Here is a 24,876-nt window from a genome sequence, read left to right as displayed (position 1 = left end):
CAGATTTATCTTTTTATTCATTCATGGGATGTGGAAATCACTAGCTAGGTAAGCATTTATTGCCCATTCCTAACTTGGATAGCACAATTGCTTCACAGCTCCAGGGTCCCAGGTTCGATTCCGGCTTGGGTCACTGTCTGTGCGGAGTCTGCACATCCTCCCCATGTGTGCGTGGGTTTCCTCCGGTTTCCTCCCACATTCCAAAGATGTGCAGGCTAGGTGGATTGGCCATGATAAATTGCCCTTAAGTGTCCAAAATTGCCCTTAGTGTTGGGTGGGGTTACTGGGTTATGGGGATAGGGTGGAGGTGTTGACCTTGGGTAGGGTGCTCTTTCCAAGAGCTGGTGCAGACTCGATGGGCCGAATGGCCTCCTTCTGCACTGTAAATTCTAAAGATAATCTAAAGATGGTGGCGAACTCCCTTCTTGCACCAATGCAGTCCATGTGGTGTAGGTACCCTCACAGTGCTGTTAGGAATGGTGTTTCAGGATTTTTAGCCAGCAACAGTGAAAGAACGATGATATATTTCCAAGACAGGATGGTGGTGCAGGATTTATAGGGTGCAGATGTCACTGTCTAGGCCAGCGTTTATTGCCCATCCAGAATGACCCTTGAGAAGGTGGTAGTGCTGCCATGGTGGTCGTGGACGTGGATTTGGAAATTGCTGTCAAAGGTGAGTTCCTGCTGTGTATCTTGTAGATGGCACTCACTGCTTCCATCGTTTGCCGCTGGCGGAGGGAGTGAATGTTTGTGGAAGGGGTGTTGAGCAAGGAGGCTGTTTGCCCTGATGGTGTTGAGCGTATTGAGTGTTGTTGGAGCTGCACTCATCCTGGCAAGTGGAGAGTATTTCCTCGCACTCCTGACTTGTGCTTTGGAAATGGTAGACAGACTTTGGGGAGCCAGGAGATGAATTACTCACCGCAGGTTATTCATGAAGGCCTGCATTCTCAACCTTGCCCCTCGCTTGAGGTGTGGTCATCCTCAGGTTAAATCACCACCAGGCAGCTCTCCCCCTCAAAAGGGAAAGCAGCCTACGGTCTTCTGGGGCCATGGCTACTTTACCTTGCCCCGTTATCGCCACAGGATTCCTAGTCTCTGACCTGCTCTCGTAGCCACAGTACCTACATATTATACATCTAGACCAGTTCAGTTTGTGATCAAATGGTGATTGTGGGGGATGGAGCAATGGTAATGTCATTGAATCAAGGGGCGATTGTTACCTTGCACCACATCAGACTATGTCTCTAATGACAGGTGCAGGGCGGAGAATGGCTGTATGCACGGTTTGCAAATGCTCCATCAGCGCCTCCGATCTCCTTCTGTCCCCGGGGCACGAGCGCAGCCACACACCTATCCCGCGCATGCTCACTGGAGCTGTAATCACATCCATTGTTCCTGCTGTGTGAACGGAGGGAGCGAAAGCGGACAAAGGCGCGCATGCGCGGGTGGCCGGCGACAGACGGACGCGTGCGCAGTGGCCGGGTTTCCTCGCGGAGGGAGGAGCAGCGCGCATGCTCAATGGCGCCGGACAGTGAGGCGCAGCTGCGGGCGGGCGGGAGACGTCGGCGGCGGCGCATGCTCGGGCCCGGCAGTGCGCGCAGGCGCGGCCCATGGCGGCCCCGAGATGAGTTAGCGTCGGCGACCCAGGAGCTCGGCGCCACATCCCGGGAGATGTTCGCCCTGGGGGAAGGAGGAGGAGCGGCCCTCCGGGTGAGCAGACCCCTCCCCAAGCCCAGCGCAGCGCCTCCTTGATAACCCTTCCGCATGAATGGGGATTTCCGGGCCCAGGAAAGGCCGTGGCCTGAACCCGGGGCCTCGGCCTCGCCTAGCGCCCCCATTCCGGGGGAGGGGCGGCGGTCTCGGCGGGGAGAACCAGTGGGTTGGTTCCCACTCTCATTTTCACCCAGAACCAGGCCCCAACCCGCGGAATATGAGATTGAGGGACCGATATTGTGTGTCTGACTCAGGCCCGAGAATGTGAGGTTCAGGCACCTTTACTCTGTATCTAACCCTGTCCTGCGACTGTCGGGCACCTTTACTCTGTATCTAACCCTGTCCTGCGAATGTTCAGCACCTTTACTCTGTATCTAAACCTGTCCTGCGAATGTTAGACACCTTTACTCTGTATCTAACCCTGTCCTGCGAATGTTAGGCACCTTTACTCTGTATCTAACCCTGTCCTGCGAATGTTCACCTTTACTCTGTATCTAACCCTGTCCTGCGAATGTTAGGCACCTTTACTCTGTATCTAACCCTGTCCTGCGAATGTTAGGCACCTTTACTCTGTATCTAACCCTGTCCTGCGAATGTTAGGCAACTTTACTCTGTATCTAACCATGTCCTGCGAATGTTCACCTTTACTCTGTATCTAACCCTGTCCTGCGAATGTTCACCTTTACTCTGTATCTAACCCTGTCCTGCGAATGTTCAGCACCTTTACTCTGTATCTAACCCTGTCCTGCGAATGTTAGACACCTTTACTCTGTATCTAACCCTGTCCTGCGAATGTTCACCTTTACTCTGTATCTAACCCTGTCCTGCGAATGTTCAGCACCTTTACTCTGTATCTAACCATGTCCTGCGAATGTTCAGCACCTTTACTCTGTATCTAAACCTGTCCTGCGAATGTTCAGCACCTTTACTCTGTATCTAACCCTGTCCTGCGAATGTTCAGCACCTTTACTCTGTATCTAACCCTGTCCTGCGAATGTCAGGCACCTTTACTCTGTATCTAACCCTGTCCTGCGAATGTTCAGCACCTTTACTCTGTATCTAACCCTGTCCTGCGAATGTCAGGCACCTTTACTCTGTATCTAACCCTGTCCTGCGAATGTTCAGCACCTTTACTCTGTATCTAACCCTGTCCTGCGAATGTTAGACACCTTTACTCTGTATCTAACCCTGTCCTGCGAATGTTCACCTTTACTCTGTATCTAACCCTGTCCTGCGAATGTTCAGCACCTTTACTCTGTATCTAACCCTGTCCTGCGAATGTTCAGCACCTTTACTCTGTATCTAACCCTGTCCTGCGAATGTTCAGCACCTTTACCCTGTATCTAACCCTGTCCTGCGAATGTTAGGCACCTTTACTCTGTATCTAACCCTGTCCTGCGAATGTTCAGCACCTTTACTCTGTATCTAACCCTGTCCTGCGAATGTTCAGCACCTTTACTCTGTATCTAACCCTGTCCTGCGAATGTTAGGCACCTTTACTCTGTATCTAACCCTGTCCTGCGAATGTTCAGCTCCTTTACTCTGTATCTAACCATGTCCTGCGAATGTTAGGCACCTTTACTCTGTATCTAACACTGTCCTGCGAATGTTCAGCACCTTCACTCTGTATCTAACCCTGTCCTGCGAATGTTCAGCACCTTTACTCTGTATCTAACCCTGTCCTGCGAATGTTCAGCACCTTTACTCTGTATCTAACCCTGTCCTGCGAATGTTAGGCACCTTTACTCTGTATCTAACCCTGTCCTGCGAATGTTAGGCACCTTTACTCTGTATCTAACCCTGTCCTGCGAATGTTAGGCACCTTTACTCTGTATCTAACCCTGTCCTGCGAATGTTAGGCACCTTTACTCTGTATCTAACCCTGTCCTGCGAATGTTCAGCACCTTTACTCTGTATCTAACCCTGTCCTGCGAATGTTCAGCACCTTTACTCTGTATCTAACCCTGTCCTGCGAGTGTTCAGCACCTTTACTCTGTATCTAACCCTGTCCTGCGAATGTTCAGGCACCTTTACTCTGTATCTAACCCTGTCCTGCGAATGTTCAGCACCTTTACTCTGTATCTAACACTGTCCTGCGAATGTTCAGCACCTTTACTCTGTATCTAACCCTGTCCTGCGAATGTTCAGCACCTTTACTCTGTATCTAACCCTGTCCTGCGAGTGTTCAGCACCTTTACTCTGTATCTAACCCTGTCCTGCGAATGTTCAGGCACCTTTACTCTGTATCTAACCCAGTCCTGCGAATGTTAGGCACCTTTACTCTGTATCTAACCCTGTCCTGCGAATGTTAGGCACCTTTACTCTGTATCTAACCCTGTCCTGCGAATGTTAGGCACCTTTACTCTGTATCTAACCCTGTCCTGCGAATGTTAGGCACCTTTACTCTGTATCTAACCCTGTCCTGCGAATGTTCAGCACCTTTACTCTGTATCTAACCCTGTCCTGCGAATGTTCAGCACCTTTACTCTGTATCTAACCCTGTCCTGAGAATGTTCAGCACCTTTACTCTGTATCTAACCCTGTCCTGAGAATGTTCAGCACCTTTACTCTGTATCTAACCCTGTCCTGCGAATGTTCAGCACCTTTACTCTGTATCTAACCCTGTCCTGCGAATGTTAGGCACCTTTACTCTGTATCTAACCCTGTCCTGCGAATGTTAGGCACCTTTACTCTGTATCTAACCCAGTCCTGCGAATGTTAGGCACCTTTACTCTGTATCTAACCCTGTCCTGCGAATGTTAGGCACCTTTACTCTGTATCTAACCCTGTCCTGCGAATGTTAGGCACCTTTACTCTGTATCTAACCCTGTCCTGCGAATGTTAGGCACCTTTACTCTGTATCTAACCCTGTCCTGCGAATGTTAGGCACCTTTACTCTGTATCTAACCCTGTCCTGCGAATGTTCAGCACCTTTACTCTGTATCTAACCCTGTCCTGCGAATGTTCAGCACCTTTACTCTGTATCTAACCCTGTCCTGAGAATGTTCAGCACCTTTACTCTGTATCTAACCCTGTCCTGCGAATGTTCAGCACCTTTACTCTGTATCTAACCCTGTCCTGCGAATGTTAGGCACCTTTACTCTGTATCTAACCCAGTCCTGCGAATGTTCAGCACCTTTACTCTGTATCTAACCCTGTCCTGCGACTGTTAGGCACCTTTACTCTGTATCTAACCCTGTCCTGCGAATGTTCAGCACCTTTACTCTGTATCTAACCCTGTCCTGCGAATGTTAGGCACCTTTACTCTGTATCTAACCCAGTCCTGCGAATGTTCAGCACCTTTACTCTGTATCTAACCCTGTCCTGCGAATGTTAGGCACCTTTACTCTGTATCTAACCCAGTCCTGCGAATGTTCAGCACCTTTACTCTGTATCTAACCCTGTCCTGCGAATGTTAGGCACCTTTACTCTGTATCTAACCCTGTCCTGCGAATGTTCAGCACCTTTACTCTGTATCTAACCCTGTCCTGCGAATGTTAGGCACCTTTACTCTGTATCTAACCCAGTCCTGCGAATGTTCAGCACCTTTACTCTGTATCTAACCCTGTCCTGCGACTGTTAGGCACCTTTACTCTGTATCTAACCCTGTCCTGCGAATGTTCAGCACCTTTACTCTGTATCTAACCCTGTCCTGCGAATGTTAGGCACCTTTACTCTGTATCTAACCCAGTCCTGCGAATGTTCAGCACCTTTACTCTGTATCTAACCCTGTCCTGCGAATGTTCGGCACCTTTACTCTGTATCTAACCCTGTCCTGCGACTGTTAGGCACCTTTACTCTGTATCTAACCCTGTCCTGCGAATGTTCAGCACCTTTACTCTGTATCTAACCCTGTCCTGCGAATGTTAGGCACCTTTACTCTGTATCTAACCCTGTCCTGCGAATGTTAGGCACCTTTACTCTGTATCTAACCCTGTCCTGCGAATGTTCAGCACCTTTACTCTGTATCTAACCCTGTCCTGCGAATGTTAGGCACCTTTACTCTGTATCTAACCCAGTCCTGCGAATGTTCAGCACCTTTACTCTGTATCTAACCCTGTCCTGCGACTGTTAGGCACCTTTACTCTGTATCTAACCCTGTCCTGCGAATGTTCAGCACCTTTACTCTGTATCTAACCCTGTCCTGCGAATGTTAGGCACCTTTACTCTGTATCTAACCCAGTCCTGCGAATGTTCAGCACCTTTACTCTGTATCTAACCCTGTCCTGCGAATGTTAGGCACCTTTACTCTGTATCTAACCCAGTCCTGCGAATGTTCAGCACCTTTACTCTGTATCTAACCCTGTCCTGCGAATGTTCAGCACCTTTACTCTGTATCTAACCCTGTCCTGAGAATGTAGGCACCTTTACTCTGTATCTAACCCTGTCCTGCGAATGTTCAGCACCTTTACTCTGTATCTAACCCTGTCCTGCGAATGTTCAGCACCTTTACTCTGTATCTAACACTGTCCTGCGAATGTTCAGCACCTTTACTCTGTATCTAACCCTGTCCTGCGAATGTTCAGCACCTTTACTCTGTATCTAACCCTGTCCTGCGAATGTTCAGCACCTTTACTCTGTATCTAACCCTGTCCTGCGAGTGTTCAGCACCTTTACTCTGTATCTAACCCTGTCCTGCGAGTGTTCAGCACCTTTACTCTGTATCTAACCCTGTCCTGCGAATGTTCAGCACCTTTACTCTGTATCTAACCCTGTCCTGCGAATGTTCAGCACCTTTACTCTGTATCTAACCCTGTCCTGCGAATGTTCAGCACCTTTACTCTGTATCTAACCCTGTCCTGCGAATGTTCAGCACCTTTACTCTGTATCTAACCCTGTCCTGCGAATGTTCAGCACCTTTACTCTGTATCTAACCCTGTCCTGCGAATGTTCAGCACCTTTACTCTGTATCTAACCCTGTCCTGCGAATGTTCACCTTTACTCTGTATCTAACCCTGTCCTGCGACTGTTAGGCACCTTTACTCTGTATCTAACCCTGTCCTGCGAATGTTAGGCACCTTTACTCTGTATCTAACCCTGTCCTGCGAATGTCAGGCACCTTTACTCTGTATCTAACCCTGTCCTGCGAATGTTCACCTTTACTCTGTATCTAACCCTGTCCTGCGACTGTTAGGCACCTTTACTCTGTATCTAACCCTGTCCTGCGAATGTTAGGCACCTTTACTCTGTATCTAACCCTGTCCTGCGACTGTTAGGCACCTTTACTCTGTATCTAACCCTGTCCTGCGAATGTTCAGCACCTTTACTCTGTATCTAACCCTGTCCTGCGAATGTTCAGCACCTTTACTCTGTATCTAACCCTGTCCTGCGACTGTTCAGCACCTTTACTCTGTATCTAACCCTGTCCTGCGACTGTTCAGCACCTTTACTCTGTATCTAACCCTGTCCTGCGAATGTTCAGCACCTTTACTCTGTATCTAACCCTGTCCTGCGAATGTTCAGCACCTTTACTCTGTATCTAACCCTGTCCTGCGAATGTTCAGCACCTTTACTCTGTATCTAACCCTGTCCTGCGAATGCTAGGCACCTTCACTCTGTATCTAACCCTGTCCTGCGAATGTTAGGCACCTTTACTCTGTATCTAACCCTGTCCTGCGAATGTTCAGCACCTTTACTCTGTATCTAACCCTGTCCTGCGAATGTTCAGCACCTTTACTCTGTATCTAACCCTGTCCTGCGAATGTTAGGCACCTTTACTCTGTATCTAACCCTGTCCTGCGAATGTTCAGCACCTTTACTCTGTATCTAACCCTGTCCTGCGAATGTTAGGCACCTTTACTCTGTATCTAACCCTGTCCTGCGAATGTTCAGCACCTTTACTCTGTATCTAACCCTGTCCTGCGAATGCTAGGCACCTTCACTCTGTATCTAACCCTGTCCTGCGAATGTTAGGCACCTTTACTCTGTATCTAACCCTGTCCTGCGAATGTTCAGCACCTTTACTCTGTATCTAACCCTGTCCTGCGAATGTTCAGCACCTTTACTCTGTATCTAACCCTGTCCTGCGAATGTTCAGCACCTTTACTCTGTATCTAACCCTGTCCTGCGAATGCTAGGCACCTTTACTCTGTATCTAACCCTGTCCTGCGAATGTTAGGCACCTTTACTCTGTATCTAACCATGTCCTGCGAATGTTAGGCACCTTTACTCTGTATCTAACCCTGTCCTGCGAATGCTAGGCACCTTCACTCTGTATCTAACCCTGACCTGCGACTGTTAGGCACCTTTACTCTGTATCTAACCCTGTCCTGCGAATGTTCAGCACCTTTACTCTGTATCTAACCCTGTCCTGCGAATGTTAGGCACCTTTACTCTGTATCTAACCCTGTCCTGCGAATGTTAGGCACCTTTACTCTGTATCTAACCCTGTCCTGCGAATGTTAGGCACCTTTACTCTGTATCTAACCCTGTCCTGCGAATGTTAGGCACCTTTACTCTGTATCTAACCCTGTCCTGCGAATGTTCAGCACCTTTACTCTGTATCTAACCCTGTCCTGCGAATGCTAGGCACCTTTTCTCTGTATCTAACCCTGTCCTGCGAATGTTCAGCACCTTTACTCTGTATCTAACCCTGTCCTGCGAATGTTCAGCACCTTTACTCTGTATCTAACCCTGTCCTGCGAATGCTAGGCACCTTTACTCTGTATCTAACCCTGTCCTGCGAATGTTCAGCACCTTTACTCTGTATCTAACCCTGTCCTGCGAATGTTAGGCACCTTTACTCTGTATCTAACCCTGTCCTGCGAATGTTCAGCACCTTTACTCTGTATCTAACCCTGTCCTGCGAATGTTCAGCACCTTTACTCTGTATCTAACCCTGTCCTGCGAATGTTCAGCACCTTTACTCTGTATCTAACCCTGTCCTGCGAATGTTCAGCACCTTTACTCTGTATCTAACCCTGTCCTGCGAATGTTCACCTTTACTCTGTATCTAACCCTGTCCTGCGAATGTTCAGCACCTTTACTCTGTATCTAACCCTGTCCTGCGAATGTTCAGCACCTTTACTCTGTATCTAACCCTGTCCTGCGAATGTTCACCTTTACTCTGTATCTAACACTGTCCTGCGAATGTTAGGCACCTTTACTCTGTATCGAACCCTGTCCTGCGAATGTTCACCTTTACTCTGTATCTAACCCTGTCCTGCGAATGTTCAGGCACCTTTACTCTGTATCTAACCCTGTCCTGCGAATGTTAGGCACCTTTACTCTGTATCTAACCCTGTCCTGCGACTGTTAGGCACCTTTACTCTGTATCTAACCCTGTCCTGCGAATGTTCAGCACCTTTACTCTGTATCTAACCCTGTCCTGCGAATGTTCAGCACCTTTACTCTGTATCTAACCCTGTCCTGCGAATGTTAGGCACCTTGACTCTGTATCTAACCCTGTCCTGCGAATGTTCAGCACCTTTACTCTGTATCTAACCCTGTCCTGCGAATGTTCAGCACCTTTACTCTGTATCTAACCCTGTCCTGCGAATGTTCAGCACCTTTACTCTGTATCTAACCCTGTCCTGCGAATGTTCAGCACCTTTACTCTGTATCTAACCCTGTCCTGCGAATGTTCACCTTTACTCTGTATCTAACCCTGTCCTGCGAATGTTAGGCACCTTTACTCTGTATCTAACCCTGTCCTGCGAATGTTAGGCACCTTTACTCTGTATCTAACCCTGTCCTGCGAATGTTCACCTTTACTCTGTATCTAACCCTGTCCTGCGAATGTTAGGCACCTTTACTCTGTATCTAACCCTGTCCTGCGACTGTTAGGCACCTTTACTCTGTATCTAACCCTGTCCTGCGAATGTTCAGCACCTTTACTCTGTATCTAACCCTGTCCTGCGAATGTTCAGCACCTTTACTCTGTATCTAACCCTGTCCTGCGAATGTTAGGCACCTTTACTCTGTATCTAACCCTGTCCTGCGACTGTTAGGCACCTTTACTCTGTATCTAACCCTGTCCTGCGAATGTTAGGCACCTTTACTCTGTATCTAACCCTGTCCTGCGAATGTTCACCGTTACTCTGTATCTAACCCTGTCCTGCGAATGTTCAGGCACCTTTACTCTGTATCTAACCCTGTCCTGCGAATGTTAGGCACCTTTACTCTGTATCTAACCCTGCCCTGCGACTGTTAGGCACCTTTACTCTGTATCTAACCCTGTCCTGCGAATGTTCAGCACCTTTACTCTGTATCTAACCCTGTCCTGCGAATGTTCACCTTTACTCTGTATCTAACCCTGTCCTGCGAATGTTCAGGCACCTTTACTCTGTATCTAACCCTGTCCTGCGAATGTTAGGCACCTTTACTCTGTATCTAACCCTGTCCTGCGACTGTTAGGCACCTTTACTCTGTATCTAACCCTGTCCTGCGAATGTTCAGCACCTTTACTCTGTATCTAACCCTGTCCTGCGAATGTTACGCACCTTTACTCTGTATCTAACCCTGTCCTGCGAATGTTCAGCACCTTTACTCTGTATCTAACCCTGTCCTGCGAATGTTAGGCACCTTTACTCTGTATCTAACCCTGTCCTGCGAATGTTCAGCACCTTTACTCTGTATCTAACCCTGTCCTGCGAATGTTAGGCACCTTTACTCTGTATCTAACCCTGTCCTGCGAATGTTCAGCACCTTTACTCTGTATCTAACCCTGTCCTGCGAATGTTAGGCACCTTTACTCTGTATCTAACCCTGTCCTGCGAATGTTCAGCACCTTTACTCTGTATCTAACCCTGTCCTGCGAATGTTAGGCACCTTTACTCTGTATCTAACCCTGTCCTGCGAATGTTCAGCACCTTTACTCTGTATCTAACCCTGTCCTGCGAATGTTCAGCACCTTTACTCTGTATCTAACCCTGTCCTGCGAATGTCAGGCACCTTTACTCTGTATCTAACCCTGTCCTGCGAATGTCAGGCACCTTTACTCTGTATCTAACCCTGTCCTGCGAATGTTCAGCACCTTTACTCTGTATCTAACCCTGTCCTGCGAATGTTCAGCACCTTTACTCTGTATCTAACCCTGTCCTGCGAATGTTCAGCACCTTTACTCTGTATCTAACCCTGTCCTGCGAATGTTCAGCACCTTTACTCTGTATCTAACCCTGTCCTGCGAATGTTCAGCACCTTTACTCTGTATCTAACCCTGTCCTGCGAATGTTAGACACCTTTACTCTGTATCTAACCCTGTCCTGCGACTGTTCACCTTTACTCTGTATCTAACCCTGTCCTGCGAATGTTCAGCACCTTTACTCTGTATCTAACCCAGTCCTGCGAATGTTCAGCACCTTTACTCTGTATCTAACCCTGTCCTGCGAATGTTCAGCACCTTTACTCTGTATCTAACCCAGTCCTGCGAATGTTCAGCACCTTTATTCTGTATCTAACCCTGTCCTGCGAATGTTCAGCACCTTTTATTCTGTATCTAACCCTGTCCTGCGAATGTTCAGCACCTTTACTCTGTATCTAACCCTGTCCTGCGAATGTTAGACACCTTTACTCTGTATCTAACCCTGTCCTGCGACTGTTCACCTTTACTCTGTATCTAACCCTGTCCTGCGAATGTTCAGCACCTTTACTCTGTATCTAACCCAGTCCTGCGAATGTTCAGCACCTTTACTCTGTATCCAACCCAGTCCTGCGACTGTTCAGCACCTTTACTCTGTATCTAACCCTGTCCTGCGACTGTCAGGCACCTTTACTCTGTATCTAACCCAGTCCTGCGAATGTTAGTTACCTTTACTCTGTATCTAACCCTGTCCTGCGACTGTTCAGCACCTTTACTCTGTATCTAACCCTGTCCTGCGAATGTTAGGCACCTTTACTCTGTATCTAACCCTGTCCTGCGAATGTTCAGCACCTTTACTCTGTATCTAACCGTGTCCTGCGAATGTTCAGCACCTTTACTCTGTATCTAACCCTGTCCTGCGACTGTTCACCTTTACTCTGTATCTAACCCTGTCCTGCGAATGTTCAGCACCTTTACTCTGTATCTAACACTGTCCTGCGACTGTTAGGCACCTTTACTCTGTATCTAACCCTGTCCTGCGAATGTTCAGCACCTTTACTCTGTATCTAACCCTGTCCTGCGAATGTTCAGCACCTTTACTCTGTATCTAACGCTGTCCTGCGAATGTTCAGCACCTTTACTCTGTATCTAACCCTGTCCTGAGAATGTTCAGCACCTTTACTCTGTATCTAACGCTGTCCTGCGAATGTTCAGCACCTTTACTCTGTATCTAACCCTGTCCTGCGAATGTTCAGCACCTTTACTCTGTATCTAACACTGTCCTGCGACTGTTAGGCACCTTTACTCTGTATCTAACCCTGTCCTGCGAATGTTCAGCACCTTTACTCTGTATCTAACCCTGTCCTGCGAATGTTCAGCACCTTTACTCTGTATCTAACACTGTCCTGCGAATGTTAGGCACCTTTACTCTGTATCTAACCCTGTCCTGCGACTGTCAGGCACCTTTACTCTGTATCTAACCCAGTCCTGCGAATGTTAGTTACCTTTACTCTGTATCTAACCCTGTCCTGCGACTGTTCAGCACCTTTACTCTGTATCTAACCCTGTCCTGCGAATGTTAGGCACCTTTACTCTGTATCTAACCCTGTCCTGCGAATGTTCAGCACCTTTACTCTGTATCTAACCGTGTCCTGCGAATGTTCAGCACCTTTACTCTGTATCTAACCCTGTCCTGCGACTGTTCACCTTTACTCTGTATCTAACCCTGTCCTGCGAATGTTCAGCACCTTTACTCTGTATCTAACACTGTCCTGCGACTGTTAGGCACCTTTACTCTGTATCTAACCCTGTCCTGCGAATGTTCAGCACCTTTACTCTGTATCTAACGCTGTCCTGCGAATGTTCAGCACCTTTACTCTGTATCTAACCCTGTCCTGAGAATGTTCAGCACCTTTACTCTGTATCTAACGCTGTCCTGCGAATGTTCAGCACCTTTACTCTGTATCTAACCCTGTCCTGCGAATGTTCAGCACCTTTACTCTGTATCTAACACTGTCCTGCGACTGTTAGGCACCTTTACTCTGTATCTAACCCTGTCCTGCGAATGTTCAGCACCTTTACTCTGTATCTAACCCTGTCCTGCGAATGTTCAGCACCTTTACTCTGTATCTAACGCTGTCCTGCGAATGTTCAGCACCTTTACTCTGTATCTAACCCTGTCCTGCGAATGTTCAGCACCTTTACTCTGTATCTAACACTGTCCTGCGACTGTTAGGCACCTTTACTCTGTATCTAACCCTGTCCTGCGAATGTTCAGCACCTTTACTCTGTATCTAACCCTGTCCTGCGAATGTTCAGCACCTTTACTCTGTATCTAACCATGTCCTGCGAATGTTCAGCACCTTTACTCTGTATCTAACCCTGTCCTGCGAATGTTCAGCACCTTTACTCTGTATCTAACGCTGTCCTGCGAATGTTAGGCACCTTTACTCTGTATCTAACCCTGTCCTGCGAATGTTAGGCACCTTTACTCTGTATCTAACCCTGTCCTGCGAATGTCAGGCACCTTTACTCTGTATCTAACCCTGTCCTGCGAATGTTCAGCACCTTTACTCTGTATCTAACCCTGTCCTGCGACTGTTCAGCACCTTTACTCTGTATCTAACCCTGTCCTGCGAATGTTCAGCACCTTTACTCTGTATCTAACCGTGTCCTGCGAATGTTCAGCACCTTTACTCTGTATCTAACCCTGTCCTGCGACTGTTAGGCACCTTTACTCTGTATCTAACCCTGTCCTGCGACTGTCAGGCACCTTTACTCTGTATCTAACCCTGTCCTGCGAATGTTCAGCACCTTTACTCTGTATCTAACCCTGTCCTGCGAATGTTCAGCACCTTTACTCTGTATCTAACCCTGTCCTGCGAATGTTCAGCACCTTTACTCTGTATCTAACACTGTCCTGCGACTGTTAGGCACCTTTACTCTGTATCTAACCCTGTCCTGCGACTGTTAGGCACCTTTACTCTGTATCTAACCCTGTCCTGCGAATGTTCAGCACCTTTACTCTGTATCTAACCCTGTCCTGCGACTGTTAGGCACCTTTACTCTGTATCTAACCCTGTCCTGCGAATGTTCAGCACCTTTACTCTGTATCTAACCCTGTCCTGCGAATGTTCAGCACCTTTACTCTGTATCTAACCCTGTCCTGCGAATGTTCAGCACCTTTACTCTGTATCTAACCCTGTCCTGCGAATGTTCAGCACCTTTACTCTGTATCTAACCCTGTCCTGCGAATGTTCAGCACCTTTACTCTGTATCTAACACTGTCCTGCGAATGTTAGGCACCTTTACTCTGTATCTAACCCTGTCCTGCGAATGTTCAGCACCTTTACTCTGTATCTAACACTCTCCTGCGACTGTTAGGCACCTTTACTCTGTATCTAACCCTGTCCTGCGAATGTTCAGCACCTTTACTCTGTATCTAACCCTGTCCTGCGAATGTTCAGCACCTTTACTCTGTATCTAACCCTGTCCTGCGAATGTTCAGCACCTTTACTCTGTATCTAACCCTGTCCTGCGAATGTTAGGCACATTTACTCTGTATCTAACCCTGTCCTGCGAATGTTCAGCACCTTTACTCTGTATCTAACCCTGTCCTGCGAATGTTAGGCACCTTTACTCTGTATCTAACCCTGTCCTGCGAATGTTCAGCACCTTTACTCTGTATCTAACCCTGTCCTGCGAATGTTCAGCACCTTTACTCTGTATCTAACCCTGTCCTGCGAATGTTCAGCACCTTTACTCTGTATCTAACCCTGTCCTGCGAATGTTCAGCACCTTTACTCTGTATCTAACCCTGTCCTGCGAATGTTCAGCACCTTTACTCTGTATCTAACCCTGTCCTGCGAATGTTAGGCACCTTTACTCTGTATCTAACCCTGTCCTGCGAATGTTCAGCACCTTTACTCTGTATCTAACCCTGTCCTGCAAATGTTCAGCACCTTTACTCTGTATCTAACCCTGTCCTGCGAATGTTCAGCACCTTTACTCTGTATCTAACCCTGTCCTGCGAATGTTCAGCACCTTTACTCTGTATCTAACCCTGTCCTGCGAATGTTAGGCACCTTTACTCTGTATCTAACCCTGTCCTGCGAATGTTCAGCACCTTTACTCTGTATCTAACCCTGTCCTGCGAATGTTCAGCACCTTTACTCTGTATCTAACCCTGTCCTGCGAATGTTCAGCACCTTTACTCTGTATCTAACCCTGTCCTGCGAATGTTCAGCACCTTTACTCTGTATCTAACCCTGTCCTGCGAATGTTCAGCACCTTTACTCTGTATCTAACCCTGTCCTGCGAATGTTAGGCACCTTTACTCTGTATCTAACCCTGTCCTGCGAATGTTCAGCACCTTTACTCTGTATCTAACCCTGTCCTGCGAATGTTAGGCACCTTGACTCTGTATCTAACCCTGTCCTGCGAATGTTAGGCACCTTTACTCTGTATCTAACCCAGTCCTGCGAATGTTCAGCACCTTTACTCTGTATCTAACCCTGTCCTGCGAATGTTCAGCACCTTTACTCTGTATCTAACCCTGTCCTGCGAATGTTAGGCACCTTTACTCTGTATCTAACCCTGTCCTGCGAATGTTCAGCACCTTTACTCTGTATCTAACCCTGTCCTGCGAATGTTCAGCACCTTTACTCTGTATCTAACCCTGTCCTGCGAATGTTCAGCACCTTTACTCTGTATCTAACCCTGTCCTGCGAATGTTAGGCACCTTTACTCTGTATCTAACCTTGTCCTGCGACTGTTAGGCACCTTTACTCTGTATCTAACCCTGTCCTGCGACTGTTAGGCACCTTTACTCTATCTAACCCTGTCCTGCGACTGTTAGGCACCTTTACTCTGTATCTAACCCTGTCCTGCGACTGTTAGGCACCTTTACTCTGTATCTAACCCTGTCCTGCGAATGTTAGGCACCTTTACTCTGTATCTAACCCTGTCCTGCGAATGTTCAGCAGCTTTACTCTGTATCTAACCCTGTCCTGCGACTGTTAGGCACCTTTACTCTGTATCTAACCCTGTCCTGCGACTGTCAGGCACCTTTACTCTGTATCTAACCCTGTCCTGTGAATGCTAGGCACCTTTACTCTGTATCTAACCCTGTCCTGCGAATGTTCAGCACCTTTACTCTGTATCTAACCCAGTCCTGCGACTGTTAGGCAGCTTTACTCTGTATCTAACCCTGTCCTGCGAATGTTCAGTACCTTTACTCTGTATCTAACCCTGTCCTGCGAATGCTAGGCACCTTTACTCTGTATCTAACCCTGTCCTGCGAATGTTCAGCACCTTTACTCTGTATCTAACCCTGTCCTGCGAATGTTCAGCACCTTTACTCTGTATCTAACCCTGTCCTGCGAATGCTAGGCACCTTTACTCTGTATCTAACCCTGTCCTGCGACTGTCAGGCACCTTTACTCTGTATCTAACCCTGTCCTGCGAATGCTAGGCACCTTTACTCTGTATCTAACCCTGTCCTGCGACTGTCAGGCACCTTTACTCTGTATCTAACCCTGTCCTGCGAATGTTCAGCACCTTTACTCTGTATCTAACCCTGTCCTGCGAATGCTAGGCACCTTTACTCTGTATCTAACCCTGTCCTGCGAATGTTCAGCACCTTTACTCTGTATCTAACCCTGTCCTGCGAATGTTCAGCACCTTTACTCTGTATCTAACCCTGTCCTGCGAATGTTCAGCACCTTTACTCTGTATCTAACCCTGTCCTGTGAATGCTAGGCACCTTTACTCTGTATCTAACCCTGTCCTGCGAATGTTCAGCACCTTTACTCTGTATCTAACCCTGTCCTGCGACTGTCAGGCACCTTTACTCTGTATCTAACCCTGTCCTGCGGACTGTCAGGCACCTTTACTCTGTATCTAACCCTGTCCTGCGAATGTTCAGCACCGTTACTCTGTATCTAACCCTGTCCTGCGAATGTTCAGCACCTTTACTCTGTATCTAACCCTGTCCTGCGAATGTTCAGCACCTTTACTCTGTATCTAACCCTGTCCTGCGAATGTTCAGCACCTTTACTCTGTATCTAACCCTGTCCTGCGAATGTTCAGCACCTTTACTCTGTATCTAACCCTGTCCTGCGAATGTTCAGCACCTTTACTCTGTATCTAACCCAGTCCTGCGAATGTCAGGCACCTTTACTCTGTATCTAACCCTGTCCTGCGAATGTTCAGCACCTTTACTCTGTATCTAACCCTGTCCTGCGAATGTTCAGCACCTTTACTCTGTATCTAACCCTGTCCTGTGAATGCTAGGCACCTTTACTCTGTATCTAACCCTGTCCTGCGAACGTTCAGCACCTTTACTCTGTATCTAACCCTGTCCTGCGACTGTCAGGCACCTTTACTCTGTATCTAACCCTGTCCTGCGGACTGTCAGGCACCTTTACTCTGTATCTAACCCTGTCCTGCGAATGTTCAGCACCTTTACTCTGTATCTAACCCTGTCCTGCAAATGTTCAGCACCTTTACTCTGTATCTAACCCTGTCCTGCGAATGTTCAGCACCTTTACTCTGTATCTAACCCTGTCCTGCGAATGTTCAGCACCTTTACTCTGTATCTAACCCTGTCCTGCGAATGTTCAGCACCTTTACTCTGTATCTAACCCTGTCCTGCGACTGTCAGGCACCTTTACTCTGTATCTAACCCTGTCGTGCGAATGTTCAGCACCTTTACTCTGTATCTAACCCTGTCCTGCGAATGTTCAGCACCTTTACTCTGTATCTAACCCTGTCCTGCGAATGTTCAGCACCTTTATTCTGTATCTAACCCTGTCCTGCGACTGTTGGGCACCTTTACTCTGTATCTAACCCTGTCCTGCGACTGTCAGGCACCTTTACTCTGTATCTAACCCTGTCCTGCGAATGTTCAGCACCTTTACTCTGTATCTAACCCTGTCCTGCGAATGTTCAGCACCTTTACCCTGTATCTAACCCTGTCCTGCGAATGTTCAGCACCTTTACTCTGTATCTAACCCTGTCCTGCGAATGTTAGGCACCTTTACTCTGTATCTAACCCTGTCCTGCGAATGTTCAGCATCTTTACTCTGTATCTAACCCTGTCCTGCGAATGTTAGGCACCTTTACTCTGTATCTAACCCTGTCCTGCGAATGTTCAGCACCTTTACTCTGTATCTAACCCTGTCCTGCGACTGTCAGGCACCTTTACTCTGTATCTAACCCTGTCCTGCGAATGTTCAGCACCTTTACTCTGTATCTAACCCTGTCCTGCGACTGTCAGGCACCTGTACTCTGTATCTAACCATGTCCTGCGAATGTTCAGCACCTTTAGTCTGTATCTAACCCTGTCCTGCGACTGTCAGGCACCTTTACTCTGTATCTAACCCTCTCCTGCGAATGTTCACCTTTACTCTGTATCTAACCCTGTCCTGCGAATGTTCAGCACCTTTACTCTGTATCTAACCCTGTCCTGCGAATGTTCAGCACCTTTACTCTGTATCTTTTTTTTTAAATAAATATTTTATTGAAAATTTTTGGTCAACCAACACAGTACATTGTGCATCCTTTACACAATATTATAACAGCACAAATAACAATGACCTATTTTATATAAGCAAAAAACAAAAAATGAATAAATATTAAATAACAAAAATGAAAACTAGCCCTAATTGGCAACTGCCTTGTCACAAGTTACACCCCCCCCGCCCCGCCCCCCCCGCCCCCCCCCCCCCCCCCCCCCCTCCCCAAATCCTGGGCTGCTGCTGCTGCCTTCTTTTCCCCCTTCCATCTATCTATCCGCAAGGTATTCGACGAACGGTTGCCACCGCCTGGTGAACCCTTGAGCCGACCCCCTGAGGACGAACTTAATCCGCTCTAGCTTTATAAACCCCGCCATGTCATTTATCCAGGTCTCCACCCCCGGGGGCTTGGCTTCCTTCCACATTAGCAATATCCTGCGCCGGGCTACTAGGGACGCAAAGGCCAAAACATCGGCCTCTCTCGCCTCCTGCACTCCCGGCTCTTGTGCTACCCCAAATATAGCCAACCCCCAGCTTGGTTCGACCCGGACCCCCACTACTTTTGAAAGCACCTTTGTCACCCCCATCCAAAACCTCCGTAGTGCCGGGCATGACCAAAACATATGGGTATGATTCGCTGGGCTTCTCGAGCACCTCGCACACCTATCCTCCACCCCAAAAAATTTACTGAGCCGCGCTCCAGTCATATGCGCCCTGTGTAATACCTTAAACTGAATCAGGCTTAGCCTGGCACACGAGGACGACGAGTTTACCCTACTTAGGGCATCCGCCCACAGCCCCTCCTCGATCTCCTCCCCCAGCTCTTCCCATTTCCCTTTTAGTTCATCTACCATAGTCTCCCCTTCGTCCCTCATTTCCCTATATATATCTGACACCTTACCATCCCCCACCCATGTCTTTGAGATCACTCTGTCCTGCACCTCTTGTGTCGGGAGCTGCGGAAAATCCCTCACCTGTTGCCTCGCAAAAGCCCTCAGTTGCATATACCTGAATGCATTCCCTTGGGGCAACCCATATTTCTCGGTCAGCGCTCCCAGACTCGCGAACTTCCCATCCACAAATAGATCTTTCAGTTGCGTTATTCCTGCTCTTTGCCACATTCCATATCCCCCATCCATTCCCCCCGGGGCAAACCTATGGTTGTTTCTTATCGGGGACCCCCCCAAAGCTCCAGTCTTTCCCCTATGCCGTCTCCACTGTCCCCAAATCTTCAGTGTAGCTACCACCACCGGGCTTGTGGTGTAGTTCCTCGGTGAGAACGGTAATGGGGCTGTCACCATAGCCTGCAGGCTAGTCCCCCTACAGGACGCCCTCTCTAATCTCTTCCGCGCCGCTCCCTCCTCCTCTCCCATCCACTTACTCACCATTGAAATATTAGCGGCCCAATAGTACTCACTTAGGCTCGGTAGTGCCAGCCCCCCCCTATCCCTGCTACGCTGTAAGAATCCCTTCCTCACTCTCGGGGTCTTCCCGGCCCAAACAAAACCCATGATGCTCTTTTCAATCCTTTTAAAAAAAGCCTTCGTGATCACCACCGGGAGGCACTGAAACACAAAGAGGAATCTAAGGAGGACCACCATCTTAACCGCCTGCACCCTCCCTGCCATTGACAGGGCTACCATATCCCATCTCTTGAAATCTTCCTCCATCTGTTCCACCAACCGCGTTAAATTTAACCTGTGCAGTGTGCCCCAATTCTTAGCTATCTGGATCCCCAGGTAACGAAAGTCTCTTGTTACCTTCCTCAACGGTAGGTCCTCTATTTCTCTACTCTGCTCCCCAGGATGCACCACAAACAGCTCACTCTTCCCCATGTTCAATTTATACCCTGAAAAATCCCCAAACTCCCCAAGTATCCGCATTATTTCTGGCATCCCCTCCGCCGGATCCGCCACATATAGTAGCAAATCGTCCGCATACAAAGATACCCAGTGTTCTTCTCCTCCCCTAAGTACTCCCCTCCACTTCTTGGAACCCCTCAGCGCTATCGCCAGGGGCTCAATCGCCAGTGCAAACAGTAATGGGGACAGAGGGCATCCCTGCCTTGTCCCTCTATGGAGCCGAAAATATGCCGATCCCCGTCCATTCGTGACCACACTCGCCACTGGGGCCCTATACAATAGCTGCACCCATCTAACATACCCCTCTCCAAAACCAAATCTCCTCAACACCTCCCACAAATAATCCCATTCCACTCTATCAAATGCTTTCTCGGCATCCATCGCCACTACTATCTCTGTTTCACCCTCTGGTGGGGCCATCATCATTACCCCTAACAGCCTCCGTATATTCGTGTTCAGCTGTCTCCCCTTCACAAACCCAGTTTGGTCCTCGTGAACCACCCCCGGGACACATTCCTCTATTCTCATTGCCATTACCTTGGCCAGGACCTTGGCATCCACATTTAGGAGGGAAATTGGTCTGTAGGACCCGCATTGTAGCGGGTCCTTTTCCTTCTTTAAGAGAAGTGATTTCGTTGCTTCAGACATAGTCGGGGGCAGTTGTCCCCTTTCCTTTGCCTCATTAAAGGTCCTCGTCGGTACCGGGGCGAGCAAATCCAAATATTTTCTATAAAATTCGACTGGGAATCCGTCCGGTCCCGGGGCCTTTCCCGTCTGCATGCTCCTAATTCCTTTCACCACTTCTTCTACCTCGATCTGTGCTCCCAGTCCCACCCTTTCCTGCTCTTTCACCTTGGGAATTTCCAGCCGATCCAAAAAGTCCATCATTCTCTCCCTCCCATCCGGGGGTTGAGCTTCATATAATTTTTTATAAAATGTCTTGAACACTTCATTCACTCTCTCCGCTCCCCGCTCCATCTCTCCTTCCTCGTCCCTCACTCCCCCTATTTCCCTCGCTGCTCCCCTTTTCCTCAATTGGTGTGCCAGCAACCTGCTCGCCTTCTCCCCATATTCATACTGTACACCCTGTGCCTTCCTCCATTGTGCCTCTGCAGTGCCTGTAGTCAGCAAGTCAAATTCCACATGCAGCCTTTGCCTTTCCCTGTACAATCCCTCCTCCGGTGCTTCCGCATATTGTCTGTCCACCCTCAAAAGTTCTTGCAGCAACCGCTCCCGTTCCTTACTCTCCTGCTTCCCTTTATGTGCCCTTATTGATATCAGCTCCCCCCTAACCACCGCCTTCAACGCCTCCCAGGCCACTCCCACCTGGACCTCCCCATTGTCATTGAGTTCCAAGTACTTTTCAATACATCCCCTCACCCTTAGACACACCCCCTCATCCGCCATTAGTCCCATGTCCATTCTCCAGGGTGGGCGCCCTCCTGTTTCCTCCCCTATCTCCAAGTCCACCCAGTGTGGGGCGTGATCCGAAATGGCTATAGCCGTATACTCCGTTCCCCTCACCTTCGGGATCAATGCCCTACCCAGCACGAAAAAGTCTATGCGCGAATAGACTTTATGGACATAGGAGAAAAACGAGAACTCCTTACTCCTAGGTCTACTGAATCTCCACGGGTCCACACCTCCCATCTGCTCCATAAAATCTTTAAGCACCTTGGCTGCTGCCGGCCTCCTTCCAGTCCTGGACTTCGACCTATCCAGCCCTGGTTCCAACACCGTGTTAAAGTCTCCCCCCATTATCAGCTTCCCCGTCTCCAGGTCCGGAATGCGTCCTAGCATCCGCCTCATAAAATTGGCATCATCCCAGTTCGGGGCATACACGTTTACCAAAACCACCGTCTCTCCCTGTAGTTTGCCACTCACCATCACGTATCTGCCCCCGTTATCCGCCACTATAGTCTTTGCCTCGAACATAACCCGCTTCCCCACTAATATAGCCACCCCCCTGTTTTTCGCATCTAGCCCCGAATGGAACACCTGCCCCACCCATCCTTTGCGCAGCCTAACCTGGTCTATCAGTTTCAGGTGCGTTTCCTGTAACATAACCACATCTGCTTTAAGTTTCTTAAGGTGTGCGAGTACCCGTGCCCTCTTTATCGGCCCGTTGAGCCCTCTCACGTTCCACGTGATCAGCCGAGTTGGGGGGCTTCCCACCCCCCCCCCCTTGCCGATTAGCCATCATCTTTTTCCAGCTTCTCACCCAGTTCCCACGCAGCTGTATCTCCCCCAGGCGGTGCCCCCCCGCCCATCCTCTCCCGTACCCGCTCCCCCCTTTCCCCAGCAGCAGCAACCCAGTAATTCCCCCCTCCCACCCCCCCCGCTAGACCCCCCGCTAGCGTAATTACTCCCCCCATGTTGCTCCCAGAAGTCAGCAAACTCTGGCTGACCTCGGCTTCCCCCCGTGACCACGGCTCGCACCGTGCGACGCCCCCTCCTTCCTGCTTCTCTATTCCCGCCATAATTATCAGAGCGCGGGAGCCAAGCCCGCGCTTCTCCCTTGGCCCCGCCCCCCATGGCCAACGCCCCACCTCCTCTCCCTCCCCACCTCCCCCCATCACCCCCTGCGGGAGAGAGAAAAGTTACCACACCGCAGGATTAGAACATAAAACCCCTCTTCGCCCCCCCCATTCACCTCACCACTTTGTCCAAACGTTCTTTTTAATAATCCACTCATTCCAGTTTTTCTTCTACAATAAAAGTCCACGCTTCATCCGCCGTCTCAAAGTAGTGGTGCCTCCCTTGATATGTGACCCACAGTCTTGCCGGTTGCAGCATTCCAAATTTTATCTTCCTTTTATGAAGCACCGCCTTGGCCCGATTAAAGCTCGCCCTCCTTCTCGCCACCTCCGCACTCCAGTCTTGATAAACGCGGATCACCGCGTTCTCCCATTTACTGCTCCGAGTTTTCTTCGCCCATCTAAGGACCATTTCTCTATCCTTAAAACGGAGGAATCTCACCACTATGGCTCTGGGAGTTTCTCCTGCTCTCGGTCCTCGCGCCATAACTCGGTATGCTCCCTCCACCTCCAACGGACCCGCCGGGGCCTCCGCTCCCATTAACGAGTGCAGCATCGTGCTCACATATGCCCCGACGTCCGCACCCTCCACACCTTCAGGAAGACCAAGAATCCTCAGGTTGTTCCTCCTTGCGTTGTTTTCCAGTGCCTCCAACCTCTCCACACATCGTTTCTGATGTGCCTCCTGTATCTCCGTCTTCACCACCAGGCCCTGTATATCGTCCTCATTCTCGGCTGCCTTCGCCTTCACGACCCGAAGCTCCCGCTCCTGGGTCTTTTGTTCCTCCTTTAGCCCTTCAATCGCCGGTAGTATCGGGGCCAACAGCTCTTTCTTCATTTCCTTTTTTATCTCTTCCACGCAGCATTTCAAGAACTCTTGTTGTTCAGGGCCCCATGTGAAACTGCCACCTTCCGACGCCATCTTGGTTTTTGCTTGCCTTCCTTGCCGCTGTTCCAAAGGATCCGCTGCAATCCGGCCACTTTCCTCTCCTTTTTCCATCCGTGTCCAGGGGGAATTCCCTTCTGGTTTACCGCACGGTGTTTTTAGCCGTTAAAATTGCCGTTGGGGCTCCTATCAAGAGCCCAAAAGTCAGTTTCACCGGGAGCTGCCGAAACGTGCGACTCAGCTGGTCATCGCCGCACCCGGAAGTCCCCCTTTACTCTATATCTAACCCTGTCCTGCGACTGTCAGGCACCTTTACTCTGTATCTAACCCTGTCCTGCGAATGTTCAGCACCGTTACTCTGTATCTAACCCTGTCCTGCGAATGTTAGGCACCTTTACTCTGTATCTAACCCTGTCCTGCGACTGTCAGGCACCTTTACTCTGTATCTAACCCTGTCCTGTGAATGATCAGCACCTTTATTCTGTATCTAACCCTGTCCTGCGAATGTTCAGCACCTTTACTCTGTATCTAACCCTGTCCTGCGAATGTTCAGCACCTTTACTCTGTATCTAACCCTGTCCTGCGACTGTCGGGCACCTTTACTCTGTATCTAACCCTGTCCTGCGAATGTTCAGCACCTTTACTCTGTATCTAACCCTGTCCTGCGAATGTTAGGCACCTTTACTCTGTATCTAACCCTGTCCTGCGACTGTCAGGCACCGTTACTCTGTATCGAACCCTGTCCTGCGAATGTTCAGCACCTTTACTCTGTATCTAACCCTGTCCTGCGAATGTTAGGCACCTTTACTCTGTATCTAACACTGTCCTGCGAATGTTCAGCACCTTTACCCTGTATCTAACCCAGTCCTGTGACTGTCAGGCACCTTTACTCTGTATCTAACCCTGTCCTGCGAATGTTCACCTTTACTCTGTATCTAACCCTGACCTGCGACTGTCAGGCACCTTTACTCTGTATCTAACACTGTCCTGCGAATGTTAGGCACCTTTACTCTGTATCTAACCCTGTCCTACGAATGTTCAGCACCTTTACTCTGTATCTAACCCTGTCCTGCGAATGTTCAGCACCTTTACTCTGTATCTAACCCTGTCCTGCGAATGTTCAGCACCTTTACTCTGTATCTAACCCTGTCCTGCGAAAGTTCACCTTTACTCTGTATCTAACCCTGTCCTGCGAATGTTCAGCACCTTTACTCTGTATCTAACCCTGTCCTGCGAAAGTTCACCTTTACTCTGTATCTAACCCTGTCCTGCGAATGCTAGGCACCTTTACTCTGTATCTCACCCTGTCCTGCGAATGTTCAGCACCTTTACTCTGTATCTA

At 48.9% G+C, this 24,876-nt stretch overlaps 1 protein-coding gene across 4 annotated transcripts in view; it reads left to right on the top strand.

Moving 5' to 3' along the window:
* The first annotated feature begins 1,559 nt into the window (after positions 1-1,559).
* The window catches only part of LOC140410151 (protein PAT1 homolog 1-like), a 134,749-nt gene continuing 111,432 nt past the window's right edge, over positions 1,560-24,876 (top strand). For all 4 annotated transcript variants that reach the window (XM_072498114.1, XM_072498112.1, XM_072498111.1 and 1 more), the window contains exon 1: positions 1,560-1,710. In XM_072498114.1, coding sequence (XP_072354215.1) covers positions 1,576-1,710 — 135 coding nt within the window. In that variant the 5' untranslated portion in view covers positions 1,560-1,575. The remainder of the gene's footprint in view (positions 1,711-24,876) is intronic.

Source organism: Scyliorhinus torazame, chromosome 4 (assembly GCF_047496885.1).
Source record: "Scyliorhinus torazame isolate Kashiwa2021f chromosome 4, sScyTor2.1, whole genome shotgun sequence".
NCBI classification, from domain to species: Eukaryota; Metazoa; Chordata; class Chondrichthyes; order Carcharhiniformes; family Scyliorhinidae; genus Scyliorhinus; species Scyliorhinus torazame.
This window is presented reverse-complemented; position numbering and strand designations above follow the sequence as displayed.